The 25,497-nt window shown below is 48.6% G+C and overlaps 1 protein-coding gene and 1 long non-coding RNA gene across 2 annotated transcripts in view; both read left to right on the forward strand.

Moving 5' to 3' along the window:
* Positions 1-25,095, forward strand: part of LOC147093414 (uncharacterized) — a 99,089-nt gene extending 73,994 nt beyond the window's left edge. The window contains exons 3-4 of the mRNA XM_085974207.1: positions 23,390-23,846; positions 24,163-25,095. Coding sequence (XP_085830333.1) covers positions 23,390-23,846; positions 24,163-24,848 — 1,143 coding nt within the window. The 3' untranslated portion in view covers positions 24,849-25,095. The remainder of the gene's footprint in view (positions 1-23,389; positions 23,847-24,162) is intronic.
* Positions 1,016-7,829, forward strand: LOC147093415 (uncharacterized). Its single transcript, XR_015074705.1, has 3 exons — positions 1,016-1,192; positions 3,181-3,344; positions 6,857-7,829. It is a non-coding gene; the product is annotated as an uncharacterized LOC147093415 (long non-coding RNA).
* Positions 25,096-25,497: the final 402 nt, after the last annotated feature.

The following is a 25,497-nucleotide window of genomic DNA, read 5'->3' on the forward strand; positions in this document are numbered from 1 at the left end:
TTAAACACTCTGAGGCCGGCGCTCCTCACAGTGTCTGTTCCCCAGATTCAGGGGCAAGAGCCAATCACAGCTCTGGCTGTGTTCACCCATATCTGGTTTTATTCGCAGGCAGAAATATGTTTGATTTATATGAAAATAGAAATGATGATCTCACCGCCCCTCTAGCCTCTCTCTGTCTCTCTCCTCTGAAACTGAGGAACAGAACAGAGCAACTGTGCATTCCATTCTCAACACCCGGAGACAGCAACCAGAGGGAGAGAGACAGAGAGACTGTATCAGTCTGAATGTTCATACTCTGAGCCAGGCGGTCCACACACTCTCTGTTACCGAGATTTAGGGAGAAATGTGTCACAGTTTGTCTGTGTTGATCCTAGCCTGCTTTTAGATGATAGTATTATTCACAGAAATAGTGAGACATTCTGTTCACCACACATGCCCTGAACTCGGTTTCAATAGACCGAAAACTGAGAGGTTCAGCATCGATCCTGATATAACAGGCAGGGCTGGGGGATAGAGGGACTGGGGATTGATCCTGTACACAAGGCACGGAGACAGACACAGGGGGTGACAGTCACACAGGCCCGGGAACTTGTCTGGTATCTGTCGGCGACTCACCCAGCAGAGACAGGCAGAGACTGATTAAACTCCCCACTCAGCAGCAGTTCAGTGTCAGAGATTGACAGAGCCTGTTCTCTCCATCCTTCCATACAGTATTGGGGAAAAAATCTCTCTAAGGGACAGGATTCGCATCGCTCTCACGCTCACCGGCAGCAACTGACATGTGTCCAGAGTCACTTTCCCCTCTCCTAATATCTCCTTATCTGTCTCGGTGACAATGTTTCTTTGATAATGCTCATTTCAAGCTCATTGGGATGATTTATTCATTTAAATGTGCTATGTAAGTTCAAAGTTGTTTTTTTTGCTGTTGCTTCTTTTAATTTGCATCAGGAGAGAGGTCTGAGCATGCATGATAAACACTTGCCTGCTCCTCCCCCTCTCCCCACACAGTGTTTAAACCGACAGGAAGGGCCCCTGCGAGCTCCCCTCCCCCAGCTCTGCCAGCGGGGGCTGTTTCCTCTGTGCTCGGCTGATGATCGCTGAACACATCGGGGAGCGGAGATATCACGGGCCCGAGTAAGGGAGCAAACAGCAGCCTCCTCACAGCAGCTCATCGCACTGGGACTGTGTCGGGGTAAGTTCAGCGGCAGTCGGGGCTGTTTGTACGAGACAAATTGAAGCAGGAAATATTTCCGGAACATGGAGTGAGTGGGGGAAGGGAGAGGCCATTCTCGGGTTGTGTGTGTACAGTGTAAGGTAACATAGAAAGTAAATCACCTCGCTGCAGTCATCCCCATTTCTGGCCTCATGTTGGAGGGAAGGTCGTTGATGAAGCAACTGAAGATGGTTGGGCCTAGGACACTGCCCTGAGGAACTCCTGCAGCGATGTCTTGGGGCTGAGATGATTGACCTTCAATCACCACAGCCATCTTCCTTTGTGCGAGGTATGACTCCAGCCAGTGGAGTGTTTTCCCCCCGATTCCCATTGACTTCAGTTTTACTGGGGCTCCTTGATGCCACAGTTGGTCAAATGCAGCCTTGATGCCGAGGGCAGTCACTCTCACTCTCACCTCCCCTCACCTCTGGTATTCAGCTCCTTTGTCCATGTTTGGACCAAGGCTGTAATGAGGTTGGGAGCCGAATGGTCTTGGCGGAATCCAAACTGGGCATCATTGAGCAGGTTCACAGAATCACAGAAACCCCACAGTGCAGATAGAGGCCATTTCGGCCCATCGAGCCTGCACCGACACATATCCCACCCGATCCCCGTAACCCCACGTATTTAACCCCCCTAACACTAAGGGTCAATTTAACATAGCCAATCATCCTAACCCGCACATCTTCGGACTGTGGGAGGAAAGCGGAGCACCCGGAGAAAACCCACGCAAACACGGGGAGAATGTGCAAACTCCACACAGACAGTCACCCGAGGCCGGATTCGAACCTGGGTCCCTGGCGCTGTGAGGCAACAGTGCTAACCACTATGCCACCGTGCTGCCCATTGGTTATTGGTGAGTAATTGCCACTTGATAGCACTGTCGATGAGACCGTCCATCACTTTGCTGATGATTGAGGGTAGACTGATGGGGCGGTAATTGGCCGGGTTGGCTTTGTCCTGCATTTTGTGGACAGGACATACCTGGGCAGTTTTCCACATTGTCGGGTAGATGCCAGTGTTGAAGCTGCACTGGAACAGCTTGGCTAGAGGCACGGCTAGTCCGGGGTGTTGTCAGGTGTTTGCTGTATCCAGTATGCTCAACCCTTTCTTGAAATCAGGTGGAGTGAATGGAATTGGCTGGTGGAACAGGCTGGAGGGGCTGAATGGCCACCTCCTGACAATATGTTGCGATGTAGTCCTCCCACCACTGGGAGCGACAGTGATGCGTTCGTGCGACATCGCTCTCCCACGCAGGCGCAGTGCCGCTCCCGTATTCTCCCTCCGGCGCAGGCGCAGTGCCACACCCTTATTCTCTCCCGCGCAGGCGCAGTGCCGCTCCCCTGCCCTCCGGCGCAGGCGCAGTGCCGCTCCCCTGCTGTGTGTTGGGCCGGGCGGCGCCGGCCGCTCAGAAATAGGCTGGTTGCCTGTGTTACAGGGCCCGCTCTGTGACTGAGGGAACTCGGCCCGACAGCGGCTGCTCAGCCCCGAGTTTAGATCACAGCGAGGGAGGGTCACCGCTCCGGGCAGTAACTCCGCACAGAAAATGGCGCATTTCTGCCCAAAGCAGTGAGAATGGGGGAGTCTCAGGAGGCCGGAAATTTACTGTGAGCAAAATCTCCAAACTAAACACACAGCCCCGCAACTGGGGATCTGAGGAAAATCTCCAAACTAAACACACAGCCCCGCAACTGGGGATCTGAGGAAAATCCCCAAACTAAACACACAGCCCCGCAACTGGGGATCTGAGGAAAATCTCCAAATTAAACACACAGCCCCACTACTGGGGATCTGAGGAAAATCTCCAAGCTAAACACACAGCCCCACAACTGGGGATCTGAGGAAAGGGACAAAATCAAACCAATACTCGGCCTTCACACTGGATTATTAGTAAGCAGATTAAAAGTCTACATTACATTATTTCACGCTTTCAATATTGTTCTTATTTTCTGCTCTGCCACAATTAGATCTCCCGGTGAATGATGGTGTGATTGATGAAGGTGCTCAGCTTGAAGTAAACAGGGATTGTAGACTGAGGAACGACAGCAGGTGAACCAGCACAGGATTGTGAGCACCAACCAGAGAGAACCCTCCGATTCAAAGAGCTTCCAGAGATCGACTGGGGAACAAGGTAAGAGAGAGTCCCATTGACTCAGATACACACTGGTCCTGGAGATGGACTGGGGCGAAAGGTCAGAGAAAGTCCCATTGACTCAGATACACACTGGTCCTGGAGATAGACTGGGGAGAAAGGTCAGAGAGTCCCATTGACTCAGATACACACTGGTCCTGGAGATGGACTGGGGAGAAAGGTCAGAGAGTCCCATTGACTCAGATACACATTGTCCTGGAGATGGACCAGGGAGAAAGGTCAGAGAGAGTCCCATTGACTCAGATACACACTGGTCCTGGAGATGGACTGAGGAGAAAGGTCAGAGAGAGTCCCATTGACTCAGATACACACTGGTCCTGGAGATGGACTGGGGAGAAAGGTCAGAGAGAGCCCATTGACTCAGATACACACTGGTCCTGGAGATGGACTGGGGAGAAAGGTCAGAGAGTCCCATTGACTCAGATACACACTGGTCCTGGAGATGGACTGGGGGGGAAAGGTCATAGAGAGTCCCATTGACTCAGATACACACTGGTCCTGGAGATGGACTGGGGAGAAAGGTCAGGGAGAGTCCCATTGACTCAGATACACACTGGTCATAGAGATGGACCGGGGAGAAAGGTCAGAGAGAGTCCCATTGACTCAGATACACACTGGTCATAGAGATGGACCGGGGAGAAAGGTCAGAGAGAGTCCCATTGACTCAGATACACACTGGTCATAGAGATGGACCGGGGAGAAAGGTCAGAGAGTCCCATTGACTCAGATACACACTGGTCCTGGAGATGGACTGGGGGGGAAAGGTCAGAGAGTCCCATTGACTCAGATACACACTGGTCATAGAGATGGACTGGGGAGAAAGGTCAGAGAGAGTCCCATTGACTCAGATACACACTGGTCCTGGAGATGGACTGGGGAGAAAGGTCAGAGAGAGTCCCATTGACTCAGATACACACTGGTCATAGAGATGGACCAGGGAGAAAGGTCAGAGAGAGTCCCATTGACTCAGATACACACTGGTCCTGGAGATGGACTGGGGAGAAAGGTCAGAGAGTCCCATTGATTCAGATACACTATACAGGAAACTTTGGTTTATGCGGAGGTTAACTGTCCGGAATGCTCGAGCCACCGGCAAAAATCAGGAGCCATTTCATTAGGTTTATTTTCTTTTTGTTGCTTTTTTTTCCCACCAGTCAGGCTCTGCAAGGTCTCACTGAAGCAGTTGCTAAGCTACAGAGACGCTTGCAAGGTACGGCCAACTGTTTAGAAGCTGCAGGGTTTGTTGCCAGATATGGAGCTCAAAATCTCCGTATGTTTCAACATTTGCGCGGGTCTGTCCGGCAATTTTGATGGGATGGCAACAACTCGGTCCCGTCGGTGCTGGATAGCACAAAGTTTCCTGTACTAGTGACAGACAGCTACAGGGTAAAATTCGGACTAAAATACCAGAAACTCACAGGTTCAGTATTAAAACCACACTCACATACAAGGAACGGATAGATACAGGACAAAACCTCACTCACCGACCAGAAAGTGTCAGGTGTAGGATAAAACCCCACTCACATCCCAGAAAGTGACAGGTACAGGACAAAACCCCACTCACTGACCAGAAACTGACGGGGACAGATTAAACCCCAGAACCAATTACTAGTGACAGACAGCTACAGGGTAAAATTCAGACTAAAATGCCAGAAACTCACAGGTTCAGTATTTAAACCACACTCTCATACAAGGAACGGATAGATACAGGACAAAACCCCACTCACATACCAGAAACTGTGGTGTGGAGATGCCGGAGTTGGACTGGGGTGGACAAATGTAAGAAGTCACACAACACCAGGTTATAGTCCAACAGCTTTATTTGAAATCACAAGCTTTCGGAGCATTGCTCCTTCGTCAGGTGAAGTGGAGAGATGCATAAAAAGTTTGTGATTTCAAATATATATAAGCTGTGTCTTTATGCATTTCTCCACTTCACCTGACGAAGGAGCAGCGCTCTGAAAGCTTGTGATTTCAAATAAAGCTGTTGGACTATAACCTGGTGTTGTGTGACTTCTTACGTTATACCAGAAACTGACAGGTACAGGACAAAACCCCACTCACATACCAGAAACATAGAAACATAGAAGATAGGAGCAGGAGTAGGCCATTCAGCCCTTCGAGCCTGCTCCGCCATTCAATGAGATCATGGCTGATCATTCAAATTCAGTACCCTGTCCCTGCCTTCTCCCCATATCCCTTGATCCCTTCAGCCTCAAGAAATGTATCCAACTCTTTCTTGAATATATTTAATGAACTGGCCTCCACCGCCCTCTGTGACAGAGAATTCCACAGGTTCACCACTCTCTGGGTGAAGAAATTCCTCCTCATTTCAGTCCTAAATGTCCTACCCCTTATCCTTAGACTATGACCCCTGGTTCTGGACTCCCCTTCCATCGGGAACATCCTTCCAGCATTTAGTCTGTCCAGGACTGACAGAATTTTATAGGTTTCAATGAGATCCCCTCTCAATCTTCTAAACTCCAGTGAGTATAAGCCCAATCGACACAATCTCTCCTCATACGTCATTCCTGTCATCCCAGGTATCAGCCTGGTGAATATTCGCTGCACTCCTTCCATGGCAAGAACGTCCTTCCTCAGATAAGGACTGAAAGAGACAGGATAAAACCCCACTCACATACCAGAAACTGATAGGTACAGATGTAAGAAATCACACAACACCAGGTTATAGTCCAACAGCTTTATTTGAAATCACAAGCTTTCTGAGCACTGCTGCTTCATCAGGTGAAGTGGAGAGATGCATTAAAACACAGCTTATATAGTCAGAGAATAATGTCAGATGTTTACAGGTAATCTTTCTAACTGCCATTTATCACACCTCGGCAGAGAGATAATCACAGCAATCAAAGGTGTAAATGGTGTCCAAACAGGTCAGTCAGGAAAACATTACATCAAAGAACAATGAGGTGGGGTCACAAAGGGTCAAATGTTGCAGATGCTGGGGTCTGTATGAAAAACAAAAAACATTTTTTTTGGCTGGAAATCACAGCAGGTCCAGCCGCATCTGCGTGGAGATAACAAGCCAACGACGACTCGAGTCTGGATGTCCTTACATCAGGTGGGGTTACATGTAGCGTGACATGAACCCAAGATCCCGATTGAGGCCATCCTCATGGGTGCGGAACTTGGCTATCAGTTTCTGCTCGACGATTTTGCGTTGTCGTGTGTCTCGAAGGCTGCCTTGAAGAATGCTTACCCGAAGATCGGAGGCTGAATGTCCTTGACTGCTGAAGTGTTCCCCGACTGGGAGGGAACACTCCTGCCTGGCGATTGTTGCGCGGTGTCCGTTCATCTGTTGTCGCAGGGTCTGCATGGTCTCGCCGATGTACCATGCTACGGGGCATCCTTTCCTGCAATGTATGAGGTAGACAACGTTGGCCGAGTCACATGAGTATGTACCATGTACCTGGTGGGTGGTGTCCTCACATGTGATGATGGTATCTGTGCTGATGATCTGGCATGTCTTGCAGAGGTCTTCGCAGCCTTCAACATGTCATCGATGACAACGAACACCTCGCTAAGGCCATCCCCACGCCTCCACTACTCACCTTCAAACAGCCGCCTAACCTCAACCAGACCATCGTTCGCAGCAAATTACCCAGCTCTCAGGAGAACAGCGACCATGACACCACACAACCCTGCCACAGCAACCTCTGCAAGACATGCCAGATCATCAACAGAGATACCATCATCACACGTGAGGACACCACCCACCAGGTACATACTCATGTGAATCGGCCAACGTTGTCTACCTCATACATTGCAGGAAAGGATGCCCTGGAGCATGGTACATCAGCGAGACCATGCAGACACTGCGACAACGGATGAACGGACACCACACAACAATCGCCAGGCAGGAGTGTTCCCTCCCAGTCGGAGAACACTTCAGCAGTCAAGGACATTCAGCCTCCCATCTTCGGGTAAGCATTCTCCAAGGCGGCCTTCGAGACACACGACAAGGCAAAATCGTCGAGCAGAAACTGATAGCCAAGTTCCGCACCCATGAGGACGGCCTCAATCGGGATCTTGGGTTCATGTCACGCTACATGTAACCCCACCTGATGTACGGTCATCCAGACTCAAGTCGTCGTTGGCTTGTTCTCTCCAGACAGATGCGGCCGGACCTGCTATGATTTCCAGCCAAAAAAAATGCTTTTTGTCTGTTTTTTTGCTTTTCATACAGACCCCAGCATCTGCAACATTTGACCCCTTGTGACCCCACCTCATTGTTCTTTGATGTAATGTTTTCCTGACTGACCTGTTTGGACACCATTCACACCTTTGATCGCTGTGATTATCTCTCTGCTGAGGTGTGATAAATGGCAGTTAGAAAGATTACCTGTAAACATCTGACATTATTTTCTGACTATATAAGCTGTGTTTTAATGCATCTCTCCACTTCACCTGACGAAGGAGCAGCGCTCCGAAAGCTTGTGATTTCAAATAAAGCTGTTGGACTATAACCTGGTATTGTGTGATTTCTTACATTTGTCCACCCCAGTCCAACACCGGCATCACCACACCATGATAGGTACAGGGCAAAGCTACACTCACATACCAGAAACTGACAGGTACAGGACAAAACCCCACTCACATAACAGAAACTGATGGGTACAGGGCAAAACCCCTCTCACATACCAGAAACTGACAGGTACAGGACAAAACCTCACTCACATACCAGAAACTGCCAGGTACAGGACAGATAGCAAAATACTGCGGATGTTGGAAATCCGAAATAACAACAGAAAATGCTGGAAAAACTCAGCAGGTCAGGCAACATCCGTGGACAGAAACTTGAGTTGACGTTTCGGGTCGAACCCTTCTTCAAAACTGGAAAGAAAAGATAGATCGGAGGCAGGGCTGCGATCGGACAAAAGAATAAAAGAAACAAAAGAAGTAAAAAAGAGACAATAAAAGGTGTTAGAAGCTAGACGAGATGGTAATAGGCTGAGATTGGGTGTAAAGTGTACTGGCAGGGCAAGGGATAGCTGCCAGGTGTGAGAGCGAAACAAAAGGAAAGGGGGGGGTGGGGGGGGAAAAAGAGTGGAAAAATTACAAGCAAAAATGAAATAGGGGCCGAGGTTATGATCTGAAATTGTTGAACTCGATATTGAGTCCGGAAGGCTGCAGAGTGCCTAATTGGAAGATGAGGTGCTGTTCCTCGAGTTTACGTTGAGCTTCCGTGGAACAATGCAAGAGGCCAAGGACGGTGAGGTCCGAGTGGGAATGGAGCATTGAATTAAAATGACAGGCGACCGGAAGCTCGGGGTCACCCTTACGGACTGAATGGAGGTGTTCCGCAAAGCGGTCACCCAATCTGCGTTTGGTCTCCCCAATGTAGAGGAGACCGCATCGTGAGCAGCGAATACAGTATACTAGATTGTGAGAAGGACAAGTAAATCGCTGTTTCACCTGGAAGGGGTGTTTGGGGCCCTGGACAGTGGGAAGGGGGGAGGTATAGGGGCAGGTGTTACATCTCCTCCGCTTGCACGGGAAGGTGCCAGGCGAAGGGTGTCTCGGAGGGAGCGGTCCCTGTGGAATGCTGAAAGGGGAGGGGAGGGGAAGATACGTTTGGTGGTGGGATCACTTTGGAGGTAGCGGAAATGCCGGAGGATGATCCGTTGAATGTGGAGGCTGGTGGGGTGAAAGGTGAGGACAAGGGGAACCCTATTGTGGTTCCGGCAGGGGTGAGGGCAGAAGTGCGGGAGATAGAACTGACACGGTCGAGGGCAGTGTCAATCACGGTAGAGGGGAATCCTCGGTTGCGGAAAAAGGAAGACATGTCTGAAGCACTGGTGTGGAAGGTGGCATCATCGGAGCAGATACGGCAGAGACGGAGAAACTGGGAGAATGGAATAGAGTCCTAACAGGAAGCGGGGTGGGAGGAAGTGTACTCCAGGTAGCTGTGGGAGTCAGTGGGCTTTTAGTGAATATTGGTTGATAACCTATCCCCAGAGCTGGAGACGGAGAAGTCGAGGAAGGGAAGGGAAGAGTCCTACTCGGGTCCCCTCCCTCACCTCTTTTTCTGATACATTGATGACTGTATCGGTGCTGTTTCCTGCTCTCGTCCTGAACTTGACAATTTCATTCACTTTGCCACCAATTTCCACCCTTCCCTCACCTTCACATGGTCCATCTCTCACTCTTCCCTTCCCTTCCTCGACTTCTCCGTCTCCATCTCTGGGGATAGGTTATCGACCAATATTCACTACAAGCCCACTGACTCCCACAGCTACCTGGACTACACTTCCTCCCACCCCGCCTCCTGTAAGGACTCTATTCCATTCTCCCAGTTTCTCCGTCTCCGCCGTATCTGCTCCGACGATGCCACCTTCCACACCAGTGCTTCAGACATGTCTTCCTTTTTCCGCAACCGAGGATTCCCCTCTACCATGATTGACACTGCCCTCGACCGTGTCAGTTCTATCTCCCGCACTTCTGCCCTCACCCCTGCCCCGCCCTCCCAGAACCACGATAGGGTTCCCCTTGTTCTCACCTTTCACCCGACCAGCCTCCACATTCAACGGATCATCCTCCGGCATTTCCGCTACCTCCAAAGTGATCCCACCACCAAAGGTATCTTCCCCTCCCCTCCCCTTTCAGCATTCCGCAGGGACCGCTCCCTCCGAGACACCCTAATCCACTCCTCTATCACCCCAAACAGCCCTTCACCTTCGCCTGGCACCTTCCCGTGCAAGCGGAGGAGATGTAACACCTGCCCCTATACCTCCCCCCTTCCCACTGTCCAGGGCCCCAAACACCCATTCCAGGTGAAACAGCGATTTACTTGTACTTCTCGCAATCTAGTATACTGTATTCGCTGCTCACGATGCGGTCTCCTCTACATTGGGGAGACCAAACGCAGATTGGGTGACCGCTTTGCGGAACACCTCCGTTCAGTCTGTAAGGGTGACCCCGAGCTTCCGGTCGCCTGTCATTTTAATTCAATGCTCCATTCCCACTTGGACCTCACCGTCCTTGGCCTCTTGTATTGTTCCACGGAAGCTCAATGTAAACTCGAGGAACAGCACCTCATCTTCCGATTAGGCACTCTGCAGCCTTCCGGACTCAATATCAAGTTCAACAATTTCAGATCATAACCTCGGCCCCTATTTCATTTTTTATTGTAATTTTTCCACTCCTTTTCCCCCCCCCACCTCCCCTTTCCTTTTGTTTCGCTCTCACACCTGGCAGCTATCCCTTGCCCTGCCAGTACACTTTACACCCAATCTCAGCCTATTACCATCTCGTCTAGCTTCTAACACCTTTTATTGTCTCTTTTTTACTTCTTTTGTTTCTTTTATTCTTTTGTCCGATCGCAGCCCTGCCTCTGATCTATCTTTTCTTTCCAGTTTTGAAGGGTTCGACCTGAAACATCAACTCAAATTTCTGTCACGGATGTTGCCTGACCTGCTGAGTTTTTCCAGCATTTTCTGCTGTTATTTAGGTACAAGACAGAACCCCACTCACATACTAGAAACTGACGGGTACAGGACAAAACATCACTCACATAACAGAAACGGACAGGTACAGGACAAAACCCCACATTCATACCAGAAGCTGACAGGTACAGGACAAAACACCACTCACATACCGGAAACTGTCAGGTACAGGACAAAGCCCAACTCACATACCAGAAAGAGAGAGATACAGGACAAAACCGAACTCACATATCTGTCACGGTTGGGAGTCCCGGGGCCGTGTAGATACGGGGCCGTGCTGTCCGGGCGAGGCTGGTTCTGGACCCAAGTGCAGACAGACGAGGCAAGAAGCAGGTATACAGTCTTAAATAACAGTACACTACTAGATTCACACATTACTAGATTCACACAAGGAAAACAGTTACAAACATAAGAGCTCAAGACAAGCTACCAAACAGCTAGTCAAGATAGGAACTCAGGACAAGCTTCCATGAGGCAACCCACTTGCCCAGACTGAGCTCGAGACAAGCTACCACATAGGCAACCGGCTTGCCGAGGTAAGACTCAAGACAAGCTACCACAGGGGTAATCGGCTTATCAATACAGAGCTCAAGACAAGCTACCACAGGGCAACATGCTTGTCCAAACTGAGCACCTTATCAAGACTAAGCAACTTGTCAGCACCTTGTCAAGACCGAGATCAAAAGGAAGAACCACAGACTTAAATACAAGCAACAACCATGACAACCATCTTGTCAAGGCAAGCTGCCACAGAGCAAAAGACAAGTCGAGACTGAGCACCTAGTCAAGACAGAGAACCTTGTCAGGACTGAGCACAGAGGGAAGAAACCACAGAACTTAAATACCAACAAAACCAGGTGAAACCAATGAACAGATAAAAGGCAGTTAACTAATAAACACAAGAGACTAGAAACAATTAACAAAGGGAAACCAAGTGAAGGTGCCATTTGGAGGTTACTGAAGGAACTGACCGGCACCCTCACAATATCAGAAACTGACAGGTACAGGACAAAACCCCACTCACATACCAGAAACTGACAGGTACAGGACAAAACCCCACTCACATAACAGAAACTGACAGGTACAGGACAAAACCCCACTCACATAACAGAAACTGAAAGGTACAGGACAAAAACCCACTCACATACCAGAAACTGACAGGTACAGAACACAACCCCACTCATATACCAGAAACTGACAGGTACAGGACAAAACTCCACTCACATACCAGAAACTGACAGGTACAGGACAAAACATCACTCACATACCAGAAACTGACAGGTACAGGACAAAACCCCACTCACATACCAGAAACTGACAGGTAGAGGACAAAACCCCACTCACATGCCAGGTATTGACAGGTACAGGACAAAACTCCACTCACATACCAGAAACTGACAGGTACAGGACAAAAACCCACTCACATAACAGAAACTGACCGATGCAGGATAAATCCCATTTCACATCTCAGAAACTGACAGGTACAGGACAAAACCCCACTCACACACCAGAAACTGACAGGTACAGGACAAAACCCCACTCACATACCAGAAACTGACAGGTACAGGACAAAACCCCACTCACATACCAGAAACTGACAGGTACAGGACAAAGCCCAACTCACATTTCAGAAACTGAGAGGTACAGGACAAAACCCCACTCACATACCAGAAACTGACAGGTACAGGACAAAACCCCACTCACATACCAGAAACTGACAGGTACAGGACAAAACCCCACTCACATACCAGAAACTGACAGGTACAGGACAAAGACCCACTCACATATCAGAAACTGACGGGTACAGGACAAACCATCACTCAAATAACAGAAACTGACAGGTACAGAACAAAACCCCACTCACATACCAGAAACTGACAGGTACAGGATAAAACCCCACTCACATACCAGAAACTGACAGGTACAGGACAAAACCCCACTCACATACCAGAAACTGACAGGTAGAGGACAAAACCCCACTCACATGCCAGGTATTGACAGGTACAGGACAAAACTCCACTCACATACCAGAAACTGACAGGTACAGGACAAAAACCCACTCACATAACAGAAACTGACCGATGCAGGATAAATCCCATTTCACATCTCAGAAACTGACAGGTACAGGACAAAACCCCACTCACACACCAGAAACTGACAGGTACAGGACAAAACCCCACTCACATACCAGAAACTGACAGGTACAGGACAAAACCCCACTCACATACCAGAAACTGACAGGTACAGGACAAAGCCCAACTCACATTTCAGAAACTGAGAGGTACAGGACAAAACCCCACTCACATACCAGAAACTGACAGGTACAGGACAAAACCCCACTCACATACCAGAAACTGACAGGTACAGGACAAAACCCCACTCACATACCAGAAACTGACAGGTACAGGACAAAGACCCACTCACATATCAGAAACTGACGGGTACAGGACAAACCATCACTCAAATAACAGAAACTGACAGGTACAGAACAAAACCCCACTCACATACCAGAAACTGACAGGTACAGGATAAAACCCCACTCACATACCAGAAACTGACAGGTACAGGACAAAACCCCACCCACATACCAGAAACTGACAGGCACAGTACAAAACACCACTCACATACGAGAAACTGTCAGGTGCAGGACAAAACCCCACTCGCATACCAGAAACTGACAGGTACAGGACAAAACACCACTCACATACCAGAAACTGACAGGCACAGGACAAAACACCACTCACATACCAGAAAGTGAGAGATACAGGCCAAAACCCCACTCACATTCCAGAAACTGACAGGTACAGGACAAAACCCCACTCACATACCAGAAACTGACAGGTGCAGGACAAAACCCCACTGACATACCAGAAACTGACAGGTACAGGACAAATCCCCACTCACATACCAGAAACTGACAGGTAAAGAACAAAACCCCACTCACATACCAGAAACTGACAGAAACAGGACAAAACCCCACTCACATAACAGAGACTGTCAGGTACAGGACAAAACCCCACTCACATACCAGAAACTGACAGGTACAGGACAAAACCCCACTCACATACCAGAAACTGACAGGTAAAGGACAAAACCCCACTCACATACCAGAAACTGACAGAAACAGGACAAAGACCCACTCACATAACAGAAACTGACGGGTACAGGACAAACCATCACTCAAATAACAGAAACTAACAGGTACAGGACAAAACCCCACTCACATACCAGAAACTGACAGGTACAGGATAAAACCCCACTCACATTCCAGAAACTGACAGGTACAGGACAAAACCCCACTCACATACCAGAAACTGACAGGTGCAGGACAAAACCCCACTGACATACCAGAAACTGACAGGTACAGGACAAATCCCCACTCACATACCAGAAACTGACAGGTAAAGGACAAAACCACACTCACACACCAGAAACTGACAGATACAGCACAAAACCCCACTCACATACCAGAAACTGACAGGTACAGGACAAAACACCACTCACATACCAGAAACTGACAGGTACAGGATAAAACCCCACTCACGTACCAGAAACTGATAGGTACAAGACAAAACACCACTCATATACCAGAAACTGACAGGTACAGGACAAAACTCCACTCACATATCAGAAACTGAAAGGTAGAGGATAAAACCCCACTCACATACCAAAAAGTTACCGATGCAGCATAAATCCCCTTTCACATCTCAGAAACTGACAGGTACAGGACAAAACCCCACTCCCATACCAGAAAGTGACAGGTACAGGACAAAACCCCACTCCCATACCAGAAAGTGACAGGTACAGGACAAAACCCCACTCCCATACCAGAAAGTGACAGGTACAGGACAAAACCCCACTCACATACCAGAATGTGACAGGTACAGTATAAAACCCCACTCACATACCAGAAAGTGACAGGTACAGGACAAAACCCCACTCACATACCAGAAAGTGACAGGTACAGGACAAAACCCCACTCACATACCAGAAACTGACAGGTACAGGACAAAACATAGAAACATAGAAGATAGGAGCAGGAGTAGACCACTCAGCCCCTCGAGCCTGCTCCGCCATTCAACATGATCATTTCTGATCATGCAATTTCAGTACCCGGTCCCTGCTTTCTCCCCTTACCCCTGGATCCCTTTAGCCTTAAGAAATATATCCAAATCCTTCTTGAATATATTTAATGAATTGGCTTCTACTGTCATCTGTGGTAGAGAATTCCACAGGTTCACCACTCTCTGGGTGAAGAAATTCCTCCTCATTTCTGTCCTAAATGGCCTACCCTTTATCCTTAGACTGTGACCCCTGGTTCTGGACTCCCCGACCATCGGGAACATCCTTCCTGCATCTAGTCTGTCCAGTCCTGTCAGAATTTTATAAGTTTCAATGAGATCACCTCTCATTCTTCTAAACTCCAGCGAGTACAAGCAAAATCGTTCCAATCTCTCCTCATACATCATTTCTCCCATCTCAGGTATCAGCCTGGTGAATCTTCCCTGAACTCCTTCCATGGCAAGATCATCCTTCCTCAGATAACGCGACCAAAACTGCACACAATACTCAAGATGTGGTCTCACCAAGGCCCTGTACAACTGCAGGAAGACATCCTTGTTCCTGTACTCAAACCCTCTCGCTACAAAGGCCAACAAACCATTTGCCTTCTCAACCACCTGCTGCACCTGCATGCTTACCTTCAGTGACTGGTGCACAAGGACACCCAGGTCTTCACAGAATCACAGAAACCCCACAGTGCAGATAGAGGCCATTTCGGCCCATCGAGCCTGCACCGACACATATCCCACCCGATCCCCGTAACCCCTACACCAACACATGTCCCACCCTATCCCCATAACCCCACGTATTTAATCCCCCTAACACTAAGGGTCAATTTATCATAGCCAATCAACCTAACCCGCACATCTTTGGACTGTGGGAGGAAACCGGAGCACCCGGAGGAAACCCATGCAAACACGGGGAGAATGTGCAAACTCCACACAGACAGTCACCCGAGGCCGGATTCGAACCCGGGTCCCTGGCGCTGTGAGGCAACAGTGCTAACCACTATGCCACCGTGTTGCACTTCTCCTTCTCCCAATCTATTGCCATTCAGATAATAATCTGCCTTCCTGTTTTTGCACCCACAGTGGATAACCTCACATTTATGAACGTTTTATTGCATCTGCCATGCTTTTGTCCAATCACCCAACCTGTCCAAATCATCCTGTAGTTTCTCAGCATCCTCCTCACAGCACACACGCCCACCCAGCTTTGTGTCGTCTGCAAATTTGGAGATATTACATCTAGTTCCCTTGTCTAGATCATTATTATATATTGTGAATAGCTGGGGTCCAAGGACTGATCCATGCGACACCCCACTAGTCACTGCCTGCCACTTGGAAAAAGACCCGTTTATTCCAACTCTTTGCTTTCTGTCTGCCAACCAGTTCTCTATCCAATTCAATACCTTGCCCCCAATCCCATGTGCCTTAACTTTACACGCTAATCTCTTATGCGGGACCTTATCAAAAGCCTTCTGAAAGTCCAAATACACCACATCCACTGGTTCTCCCTTATCTATTTTACCAGTTACATCCTCAAAAAATTCCAGTAGATTACTCAAGCATGATTTACCTTTTGTAAATCCATGTTGACTTTGTCCGATCCTGTCACTGTTTTCCAAGTGCTCTGCTATTACATCTTTTATAATGGACTCTAGCATTTTCCCCACTACCGATGTCAGGCTTACCGGTCTGTAATTCCCCGTTTTTTCTCTACCACCTTTTTTGAATAGTGGGGTAACATTGGCTACCCTCGAATCCATGGGTACTGTTCCAGATTTCATTGAATGTTGGAAGATGATCAACAATGCATCTACCAGTTCTAGGGCCACTTCCTTAAGTACCCTAGGATGTAGATTATCAGGCCCTGGGGATTTATCAGCCTTCAATCCCATCAATTTCCCTAACACCATTTCCCATACAAATACTGATTTCTATCAGTTCCTCCCTTTCATTAGACCCTATGTTCCCCGACATCTCTGGGATGTTATTTGTGTCCTCCTTTGTGAAGACAGAACCAACATATGTATTTAATTGGTCCACCATGTCTTTGTTCCCCATTATAAATTCCCCTGATTCTGACTGCAAGGGACCTATGCTTGACTTCACCAATCTTTTTCTCTTCACATGTCTATAAAAGCTTTTTAATCAGCTTTCATGTTCCCTGAAAGCTTACTCTCATATTCTATTTTCTCTTTCTTAATTAATCCCTTTGTCCTCCTTTGTTGAATCCTAAACTGCTCCCAATCCTCAGGTTTACTGCTTTTTCTGGCTAATTTATATGTCCTCTCCTTGGATCTTCTGCTATCCCTAATTTCCCTCGTTAGCCACGGTTGAGTCACCTTTTTTGTTTTATTTTTATGCCACACTGGGATGAACAATTTCTGTAGTTCATCCAAGCGGTCTTTGACTGTTTGCCATTGCCTATCCACCGTCAACCCTTTGATTGACATTCCCCTATCAACCCTACCCAACATTGAGGAGGAATTGCTTCACCCAGAGAGTGGTGAACCTGTGGAATTCTTTACCACAGAAGGCAGCCGAGGCCAATACATTAAATATATTCAACAAGGAGTTGGATATATTTCTTAAAGCTAAAGGGATCAAGGGGTATTGGGCGAAAGCAGGGACCGGGTACTGAATTTGGATGATCAGTCATGATCACATTGAATGGCAGAGCAGGCTCGAGGGGCTGAATGGCCTACCCCTGCTCCTATCTTCTACGTTTCTATGTTTGTATGTTTCTATGTTTCAGTTTGAGCTGGAGTCGAGATGGAGGAGAAGCTGCTGGGTTTAACCCCCAGTACTTCTGAGCCCAGGAGGACCCAACAATTTCCAATGTGAGACTGTCAAGGGAGGTGGATTCTAGGGGAGTTTAGGCTGTTACACAGACACTGTCCGTACAATGTAAAAGAGTATTGTTTTAGGAACAAGTATTTCTGTACAGGCTTTTAATCCAGTTTACATCTACAGATTTGTTTTAATTCATTTTTGGGATGTGGGCGTAGCTCGCAAGAGCAGCAAATACAGGAAACTTTCTGGTATCCGGCACTGACGGGACCGAGCTGGTGCCAGTCGATCAACACTGCCGGAGAAACGAGCGCTATAGTTAAAAGATACGGAGCTTGTGAGCTCCGTCTGAAGCAACAAATCCTGTTGCTTAGCAACAGCTTCAAAACTGTCGGCGCAGCTTGCAAGCATCTCTGTAGCTAAGCAACAGCTTCAGCTAGATGCTTGCAGAGCCACAAATGGAGAAAAAAAGCAGCTAAAAGTAAAAAAGTTAACTGAACCAACTCCTGAATTTTGCCGGTGGATAGAGCAATCCGGATATTTAACCTCCATTTAAACAAAAGTTTCCTGTATTGCCAATCCCCAGTTGCCCATTGAGAAGGGGGTGGTGAGTCACATTCTTGAACTCATGCAGTCTGTGATAAAAATGCTAACTTCCGGGAAGTTATGTCATCACTTCCTGTGAACTATGAACTGTGAACTATGAACTGTGTACATACCTCACTTCCTGTCATATGTCACTTCCTGTTGGACTGGTATAAATACTGGTCTGTTCAGTATTGTAAGAGGCTTCTACCAGAGGCATGGTAAAGACCTCTCTTGTATATAGTGTGTTTATAAGTTACTTAAAGCTTACTTTAAAGTTACTTGATGGTAAGTCTCCTTTTTCTTACATCAATTTAAGTAACTTAGTATTTACACTGACAAATACTAGACCTTCAGACAAACTCGGAAGTTAAGGATCCAGGGAACCACCCATCATGGAGAAAATCCTTAGACCTATTCATCTGGACTTGGACCCGAATACACCAGCAGCTGGCAGGGTATGGAAGCATTGGTATCGTACTTTTGAGAATTTTCTGGATGAATGTAAAGTGGATGCTCCTGCTAAATTGAAGATACTTGTCAATTATGTGACCCCAAAAGTGTTCGAATATGTTGATGACTGGGATAATTACGAAGAGGTGATTCGGGCACTTAAGAAACTGTATGCAAAGACCCCAAATGAGGTCTATGCTAGACATCTACTGGCCACAGCCCGACAAGGGCCAGGGGAATCAATTGACGAATTTCTGCAAGAACTTCGCAGGCTCAGCGTAGATTGTAACTTTCAGGCAGCCTCAGCTGAGCTGTACCGCCAAGAAATGATTCGTGATGCTTTCATCTGCGGGATTGCCTCTCCATTTATACGCCAGCGTCTACTAGAAAGTAAAACACTTGAGCTACAAAAAGCTTTTGACCTAGCTTGTTCACTGGATTTGGCAAAGAGAAATGCAGACCTCTATCAGCTGCCCAGATCTCGATCTGCTGCTGTAGCTGCAACCAGACAATTCAAGCGGTCTCAGGTGAACCCTATCATGGGGGAATCTAATTCTGATAATTCTGATGAAGAAGAGGAGGATGACCCCACTTTAGCAGCCTCTTGGCAATCTAGGAAGGAATGCTTCTTTTGTGGAGATGCTTTTCACCCTAGGAAAACCTGCCCTGCTCGCAATGCAATCTGCAGTTATTGCGGGGAAAAAGGACACTTTGCTAAAGTTTGCCTATCAAGGGCCTCTACGAGGGCCAATCCAGCTAAGACCTACCGAACTGCCCCAATTAGGGCCTATCAAGATGCTCCAGCTAGGACCTATCAAGCTTCCTCTCGAGCTCTCTCCCGAAGAAGCACACCGAGAGTTTTAGCCACTCTCTGTGCAATGACACCAATTACAGCTGCTTGCCCACAGAACCTGTCTCAGGCAGCCACAAAAATTTCAATTAAAGGGCATACCTTAGATGCCTTAATTGACTCAGGAAGTACTGATAGTTTCATTAAGGAACAGATTGTTGCGAAATTGAAACTACATGTCTTCCCATCGGACCAGGCAATTGCGATGGCCCAGTCATCACTTAATACCAGAATCTCCGGCTTTTGTGTTGTTGATATGACACTTCATGGTCGTATGTATCCCTCCACCCGACTTTCGGTGCTCAAAGACTTATGTAGTGATCTCCTCTTAGGGCTGGACTTCCAAAAACAGCATAAGAAACTCACCATTGAGTTTGGTGGATCCAAACCCGGACTTACTATTTCTAATATACCATCTAAATTACCTTTTTGTGCATTATCAGCAGCTTCACTTGATGAACCCTCATTATTTGCCAGTATTCCGCCTCAATGCCAACCGATAATAACGAAATCGCGGCGCTTTAATCAGGAAGACCAATCTTTTATTGCGGCTGAAATCTCTCGACTTCTAGCAGAGGATATCATTGAACCATGTTCGTCGCCCTGGCGGGCTCAAGTCGTCATTGTCAAGAACCCTCTAAAACCTCACAAACAGCGACTATGCATCGATTATTCGCAAACCATCAATCAATATACCGACTTGGACGCCTACCCATTGCCACGCATTGATGATATGGTTAATAAACTGGCCGAATACAAAGTGTTCTCAACTTACGATTTAAAAAGTGCCTATCATCAGTTACCCTTGAAGGTCTCAGATAAGCAGTACACAGCCTTTGAGGCTAATGGACGGCTGTACCAATTTCGTCGCCTCCCATTCGGGGTTACTAATGGAGTGGCTGTCTTTCAACGGGCAATGGATGGCCTGGTTAAGCAGGAAAACCTAAGGGACACTTTTCCCTATCTTGATAACATTACCATTGCAGGTCACGATCAACAGGAACACGACTCCAACCTCCAAAAATTTCGGGATGCCCTCCATCGCCGTAATTTGACCCTGAATGAATCCAAATCTGTTGAGTCGCAACCGACCATCAACATCCTTGGCTACTGCGTAGGCAATGGTATCATTAAGCCAGACCCAGAAAGACTTCGCCCGCTCCAAGAGCTCCCGTCACCTAAGAATCCGGCTTCTTTACGTCGGGCTCTCGGTCTGTTTGCATACTACGCTAAATGGATTCCTCATTTTTCGGACAAAATCCAACCCTTGCTGCATGCTAGATCATTTCCACTGGGAACAGCGGCTGTTGCAGCCTTTAACCTTCTCAAAAAACAGTTGGAGAAAGCGGCTCTTCACTCCATCGATGAGAATCTCCCTTTCGTGGTTGAATGTGATGCCTCGGAGGTGGCGATCTCGGCTACTCTGAATCAGGAAGGTCGTCCTGTAGCATTTATGTCCAGGACCTTACAAGGTGCCGAGCTACATTATCCTCCGGTTGAGAAAGAAGCCACAGCCATCATAGAGGCAGTACGGAAGTGGAACCATTTTCTAGCTCGCCAGCACTTTACATTGATCACGGACCAACAATCAGTCGCCTTCATGCTCGATAATCGAAAACGAACCAAAATTAAGAATAATAAAATACAACTTTGGAGGATGGAACTGGCCTCTTTTGGTTATACCATTCTCTATCGGCCTGGCAAGGAGAATGTGGCCCCGGACACCCTCACACGGGCATTCTGCTCCACTATGTCATCCTCCACTCTCATGGATGTCCACAATGGTTTGTGTCATCCTGGCGTTACGCGCATGCTACATTTCGTACGATCACGGAATCTCCCTTTTTCCACTGGAGATGTAAAGAAAATATGCTCAGAATGCCGGCTTTGTGCGGAATTAAAACCTCAGTTCTTCCGCCCCTCAGCTGGTATACTCATACATGCAACCCAACCGATGCAACGACTTAGCATCGATTTTAAGGGCCCAGTGCCCTCTTCAACTCGGAACACATATTTGCTCACCATGATCGACGAATATTCACGTTTTCCGTTTGCCTTCCCCTGCTCCAATATGCTGGCGTCCACAGTAATCTGCTGCCTTGAGCAGGTATTTTCTCTCTGTGGCATGCCGGCTTATATTCACTCAGATCGGGGTCCATCCTTTATGTCGAGGGAACTCAAGGACTACCTCTCAGAACGGGGAATTGCTACAAGCAAAACAACACCATACCATCCCATCGGAAATGGGCAGGTAGAGAGGTATAACGGTATCATCTGGAATTCCGTACGTCTCGCTTTAAGATCTCGGGGCCTACCAGACCAGCAATGGGAAACAGTGCTTCCGGATGCATTGCACTCTATACGGTCCCTGCTTTCTACAGCCACAAATACTACACCTCATGAGCGGTTCTTTGGATTCCAGCGTCGCTCATCTCATGGGACATCACTCCCGTCATGGCTAACTACTCCTGGACCTGTATTACTCCGAAGATACGTTCGGACGTCTAAAAATGACCCTCTCGTAGACGAGGTTGAACTAACCGATGCCAACCCCACCTATGCAAACATACGATATTCCGACGGCCGAGAATCTACCGTATCATTACGGGATCTGGCTCCCTGCCCACCAGGACCTAGTGGGACATCGGGTGATGGCATTTCACCAGGAAACTCTTGGGACCTATCGGGTACCCCTCTCCAGGATCCTGATCGGACACCAACTAGCTTGGTGCCGGTAGAACCCCGTGCTCAAGGTTGCGACCCTCCCAGTACCGCGCATGAAAGTACTGATCCGCCACAGACCAGCTCTGCACCTCCCTCTGAACAGAGGCAGTCCGACTTTGAACCTATTGGGGCTCGTACTCGAAGCCATGATCTCCCCGACCCTTCACAGGGCAATCCAGGCCACACAGACTCTGACCAATGGCCAACCGCATGTAAGCGGACCAGCGACCCTCTACGACGGGAATCCAAACGGGTGCGACTCTTCCTTGTTCGGCGGCTGCGGACCAAAAGGTAGACCACAGCCTCCTAATCCTGCAGGAGGGAAGAATGTGATAAAAATGCTAACTTCCGGGAAGTTATGTCATCACTTCCTGTGAACTATGAACTGTGAACTATGAACTGTGTACATACCTCACTTCCTGTCATATGTCACTTCCTGTTGGACTGGTATAAATACTGGTCTGTTCAGTATTGTAAGAGGCTTCTACCAGAGGCATGGTAAAGACCTCTCTTGTATATAGTGTGTTTATAAGTTACTTAAAGCTTACTTTAAAGTTACTTGATGGTAAGTCTCCTTTTTCTTACATCACTGTCCGTGTGGTGAAGGTATTCCCACAATGTTGTTCGGTAAGGAGTTCCAAGATTATGACCCAGCAACGATGAATATATCTGAGTCAGGATGGTGTGTGACTTGGAGGGGAACTTGGAGGTGATGGTGCTCCCATACAACAGCTGCCCTTGTCCTTCTAGCTGGTGGAGGTTGTGGGTTTTGGAGGTTCTATCAAAGTTCTGGCCGAGTTGCAGATGTATAAAGTTCCTTTCCTTCGCCCCCTCCCCCTCCCACCTCTCTCTCTCCTCCCATAGAGGCCAGAGTCTTGTGCAGGCCCAGACCAGGTGGCGGATTCCCTTCCCTGAAGGACATCAGTGAACCAGTTGGGTTTTTATGACAATCCGGCAGCTTTCATGGTCACTTTTTTCTAGTGCCGGCCCCACAATTGACCAGATTCATTGAGCTCAATTTCACAACCTGCCTTTGTTTTCTTGTGGATTGTCTCTCACGCTCCCTGTTTTATATTAATTTTACAGGGCACTAGAAGGGGAGGATTTACAGACAGGAAACTCAAACCAAACATCACGTCAAGATCTGACAGAGTCACTCGACTCATCGGATCTGAATATCATCGGCCTCTGAACATGGAAGCAAAAAGCACCGTTCACAGCAGGGAGAAACCGTACATGTGTTCTGTGTGTGGACAAGGCTTCAGCCAACCCTCTGGCCTATCGAGACACAAGCGCATTCACACCGGGGAGAGACCATTCAACTGCTCTGAGTGTGGGAAGGGATTCGCTCGGTCATCTGACCTGCTGAAACACCAGCGAGTTCACACTGAGGAGAGGCCGTTCACCTGCTCTGAGTGGGGGAAGGGATTCACTCGGTCATCTGACCTGCTGAAACACCAGCGAGTTCACACTGGGGAGAGGCCGTTCACCTGCTCTGAGTGTGGGAAGGGATTCACTCGGTCATCTGACCTGCTGAAACACCACCAGCCAGGGACCCGGGTTCGAATCCGGCCTCGGGCGACTGTCTGTGTGGAGTTTGCACATTCTCCCCGTGTTTGCGTGGGTTTCCTCCGGGTGCTCCGGTTTCCTCCCACAGTCCAAAGATGTGCGGGTTAGGTTGATTGGCTATGATAAATTGACCCTTAGTGTTAGGGGGATTAAATACGGGGGGTTACGGGGATAGGGTGGGATATGTGTTGGTGCAGGGGTTACGGGGATTGGGTGGGATATGTGTCGGTGCAGGCTCGATGGGCTGAAATGGCCTCTATCTGCACTGTGGGGTTTCTGTGATTCTGTGATTCTGTGAGTTCACACTGGGGAGAGGCCGTTCACCTGCTCTGAGTGTGGGAAGGGATTCACTCAGTCATCCAACCTGCTGACACACCAGCGAGTTCACACTGGGGAGAGGCCGTTCATCTGCTCTGTGTGTGGGAAGGGATGCACTAATTCTTCTGACCTGCTGAAACACCAGCGTGTTCACACCGGGGAGAGGCCGTTCACATGCTCTGAGTGTGGGAAGGGATTCACTCAGTTATCCAAACTGCTGATACACCAGCGAGTTCACTCTGGGGAGAGACCGTTCACCTGCTCTGAGTGTGGGAAGGGATTCACTCAGTCATCCAGCCTGCTGATACACCAGCGGGTTCACACCGGGGAGAGGCCGTTCACCTGCTCTGAGTGTGGGAAGGGATTCACTCAGTCATCTGACCTGCTGAAACACCAGCGTGTTCACACCGGGGAGAGGCCGTTCACCTGCTCTGAGCGTGGGAAGGGATTCACTCGGTCGTCCCACCTCACTGATCATCAACTTGTTCACACTGATGAGAGACCTATTAAATGTTCTGACTGTGAGAAGAGTTTTAAAAGCGAAAGGAAGCTGATACAACATGAATGCACTCACACTGGGGAGAGGCCGTTCACCTGCTCCGTGTGTGGGAAGGGATTCACTCGCTCATCCCACCTGCTGACACACCAGCGAGTTCACAAGTGACTGCAGGGCTGGATTCTGTTGTTGCTGCTGTTAATCACATCCAGGACTGAACCATGTTCATTCTGACAGTTGGGGATTGTTTCTGCTGATGTTAATAACTCCGGGAACTGGGCTGGAGTTTAATATTCTGAATGTATGTCAAATAAATCAACTTTGTTTTAAACACATTGGCCTAGAAATTCACTGGCCTTAGCGCCGCTTTTGAGGCGCTAGAGGGCCTAGCGGCGAAGTTATGGCCAGTTTTGAAATTGACAGGGGCCCTAAATCGGCGTTAGGCCGGTAGCGCTGCGCCGGCACCGATGACGTCATCGGTGTGCGCAGCGTCCCGGTTGCCATGGTAACCCGCCCGAACTTGGAAATTGAGTTGCGGCCGCCTCGCCCGTGGCAGCCGTAAGCAACGTTCTGGCAGAGGTGCCTTACAGAACGTTGCGCCGGCGCATTAAAGGCCCCGCGGCGGCCGGCCGCTTTCCCGCCGCCCGCCTGGCCACAGCTCCCTCCCCGGACTTCCCCCCCACCCCCCCCCCGGAACAGAAGCAAGCCTGGCACTTGTCCGAGGTGCTGGGCTCATTTTTAAAAAGATTATCGCGGGCCGCGGCCGGGTGCAGGCAGCTCCTCCTTAAGGGAAGGAGGAGGCCTGCACTTCCCGAAC

The sequence above is a fragment of the Somniosus microcephalus genome, unplaced genomic scaffold, assembly GCF_052327205.1.
Source record: "Somniosus microcephalus isolate GS21.2 unplaced genomic scaffold, FLI_Smic_1.0 unresolved_chr1, whole genome shotgun sequence".
NCBI classification, from domain to species: Eukaryota; Metazoa; Chordata; class Chondrichthyes; order Squaliformes; family Somniosidae; genus Somniosus; species Somniosus microcephalus.